The sequence below is a fragment of the Penaeus chinensis genome, chromosome 5 (assembly GCF_019202785.1).
Source record: "Penaeus chinensis breed Huanghai No. 1 chromosome 5, ASM1920278v2, whole genome shotgun sequence".
Classification (NCBI taxonomy): Eukaryota; Metazoa; Arthropoda; class Malacostraca; order Decapoda; family Penaeidae; genus Penaeus; species Penaeus chinensis.
In genome coordinates this window covers 15,506,009-15,508,508 of record NC_061823.1, presented here as the reverse complement: position 1 = coordinate 15,508,508, position 2,500 = coordinate 15,506,009, and the positions used below count along the sequence as shown (strand labels likewise).

The following is a 2,500-nucleotide window of genomic DNA, read 5'->3' as shown; positions in this document are numbered from 1 at the left end:
CTCCGGCTCGCCGCTCGTCAGCCTCCACCTGGCGCACAACCGCATCAGCCGCCTCGAGGTCGACGCCTTCTCCAACAGCTCCATCAAGCACCTGGACTTGTCCTACAACCGCATCTCGCACCTCGAGCCCGGCGCCCTCGAGGACATCCTCGACCAGCTGCACGAGATCAAGCTCTCGGGCAACTCCCTGCACGTGGACCAGCTGATGAGTGTGCTGCCCAACGCGCGCCAGCTGCGCTACCTCGGCCTGGGCGACATGGGCCACACCAAGCTGCCGGCCGAGCTGCTCCGCCACGCCCGCCACCTCCACCACCTCAACCTCTCGGCCAACTACCTGACGGCGCTCTCCACCGAGGTGCTGTACAACGCCCCTCACTTGTACACCCTCGACCTCTCGCTCAACAGCTTCCGCGGGCTGGAGGAGCAGCTGGTGGAGTCCATCACGGCCGCCTCCGAGCTGCGCACGCTCCGCCTGGAGGGCAACCCGTGGCAGTGCGACCAGTGCCACGTGGGGCCTCTGCTGCGCTGGCTGCAGGACGCGCCCGACCAGGAGTCCGGCTGCGACGAGCCGAGGGTGTGGACCTGCCTCAAGTGCGTCAGCCCACGGAGCGTGGCCGGCCTGCAGCTCGCCCTCCTACCCCCCGGAGATTTGCCGCTCTGTCCCTTCACCACGCCCCCCGCGGCCGCCGTCTGGCCGACGTGGGTCGAGCCCTCCTACAGCGTCGTCACAGACGAGCCGGAGTTCCCGAGGGGAGAGCTTAGTCGGCAAGAGGACGCTGAGGGCGGCTGGTCTCTTCAGCGTCTGATAGAAGAAGAACTGTACTTAGTCATCGTGGTTGGCTGCGTGGTCGTGCTACTGCTGCTCGCCCTCATCGTCGTCGCCGTCGTCCTGTACAACCGCCACTCCGCCTTCTACTACACGTACGAGGACGACCCCGAGAAGAAGGAGAAGCTGATGAAGGCGAAGGACAGCAAGAACAACAACGGCCCGGCCACGAAGACCCCGACCAAGGGCGCCGTCGACGCCACCATCGCCACCATCGACGAGATGACGGACATCGCCGGCTCGCAGGAGGTGCTCGAGCCCGGCCAGATCCGCAAGAGCACTCTCAGCAGCTCGCCCGCACTCAACCACTCGCCGGCCGTCAACCACTCGCCAGGGACCAACCACTCGCCCGCAGTCAGCGCCTCTCCTGTCGCCAACCACAACCATTCGCAGAGTAGCTCGCCGGCGCCCACACAGAACAACGCCCACCCTCAGAACCACTCGACGCCCGCCCACAACGGCCGCACGCCCACCCAGTCGCCAGTCCCCAACGTCGTCCAAGAGGCGGAGGGGCGAGTCGAGAGCCCGACGCTCTAGTAGAGTGGCCGTTGTAGACAAGTTTCGTTTCGTATCTTTTTTTTCTGACAAATTAAGATGAGTCTTAAGGAGATGTGGCCACGGGAACGGTCGAGCTGGCATACTAAACACGCGAAAGCATATACACGCACACTAACAAAACAAACAAACACTCAAACTCACACACACAAACACACACACACACACACACACACACACACACACACACACACACACACACACACACACACACACACACACACACACACATTCAAACAATCAAACAAACAAACAAACAGTCACAAAACCACAATGACAAAAATAAACAAACTATTGAACACTTATACATGTACAGTATATATTTTGTATGGACGTGTATCTAAAACTGGTTGTACGGCTGTGACAGAAATGAAAGCACGAAGTTACATAGTGTTTATACAATGACTGGTGGTTGGGGGCTTGGCTTAAGGTCACGTGACTTTCCGAAGGCGTTGCTCGGAGGCGTTGCGTCAGTGTGAGTACGTCCCTTGGCGATTGTGCATTGTAGAGATAAGAAAAAAAAAACTGGTGCAGAGACAGGGAAAAGAAGTTAAATAAGGGACCTAGGGAGAAAGACAAAGAGAAAGAGAAGTATTGAACGAATGGCTCAGAGTATTTATTTAGCAAGACGAATGCTATACAGAAAAACAAAAAAACGATTTACCTAAGACTTCGATGTATTCCATAAAAGATCAAGACAAAGTTAAAAAAAAAACAACAAGATGTAAAGATTTTATGTGTGAAAAAACTATATAACCATTCTGTTTTTATGTGATGCCTCCTGCTCTCTCTACTTCCCCATTACGAACTCTGCATATCAAGCTTTCGTTATTCCTGTCACGTACGTTACCGACAGAGGTCGTCGTTATTCCTGTCACGTACGTTACGGACAGGGGTCGTCGTTATTCCTGTCACGTACGTTACGGACAGGGGTCGTCGTTATTCCTGTCACGTACGTTACGGACAGGGGTCGTCGTTATTCCTGTCACGTACGTTACGGACAGGGGTCGTCGTTATTCCTGTCACGTACGTTACGGACAGAGGTCGTCGTTATTCCTGTCATGTACGTTACGGACAGGGGTCGTCGTTATTCCTGTCACGTACGTTACGGACAGGGGT

General features: G+C 55.8%; 1 protein-coding gene across 1 annotated transcript in view; it reads left to right on the top strand.

Annotated features, from left to right (window-relative positions):
• Positions 1 to 2,500, top strand: part of LOC125025797 (leucine-rich repeat-containing protein 15-like) — a 5,148-nt gene that overhangs the window by 803 nt on the left and 1,845 nt on the right. Inside the window, exon 1 of the mRNA XM_047614030.1 lies at positions 1 to 2,500. This exon is cut by the window's left edge and continues 803 nt beyond it; it is cut by the window's right edge and continues 1,845 nt beyond it. Within this exon, the coding sequence (XP_047469986.1) occupies positions 1 to 1,363 (1,363 nt within the window). The 3' untranslated portion in view covers positions 1,364 to 2,500.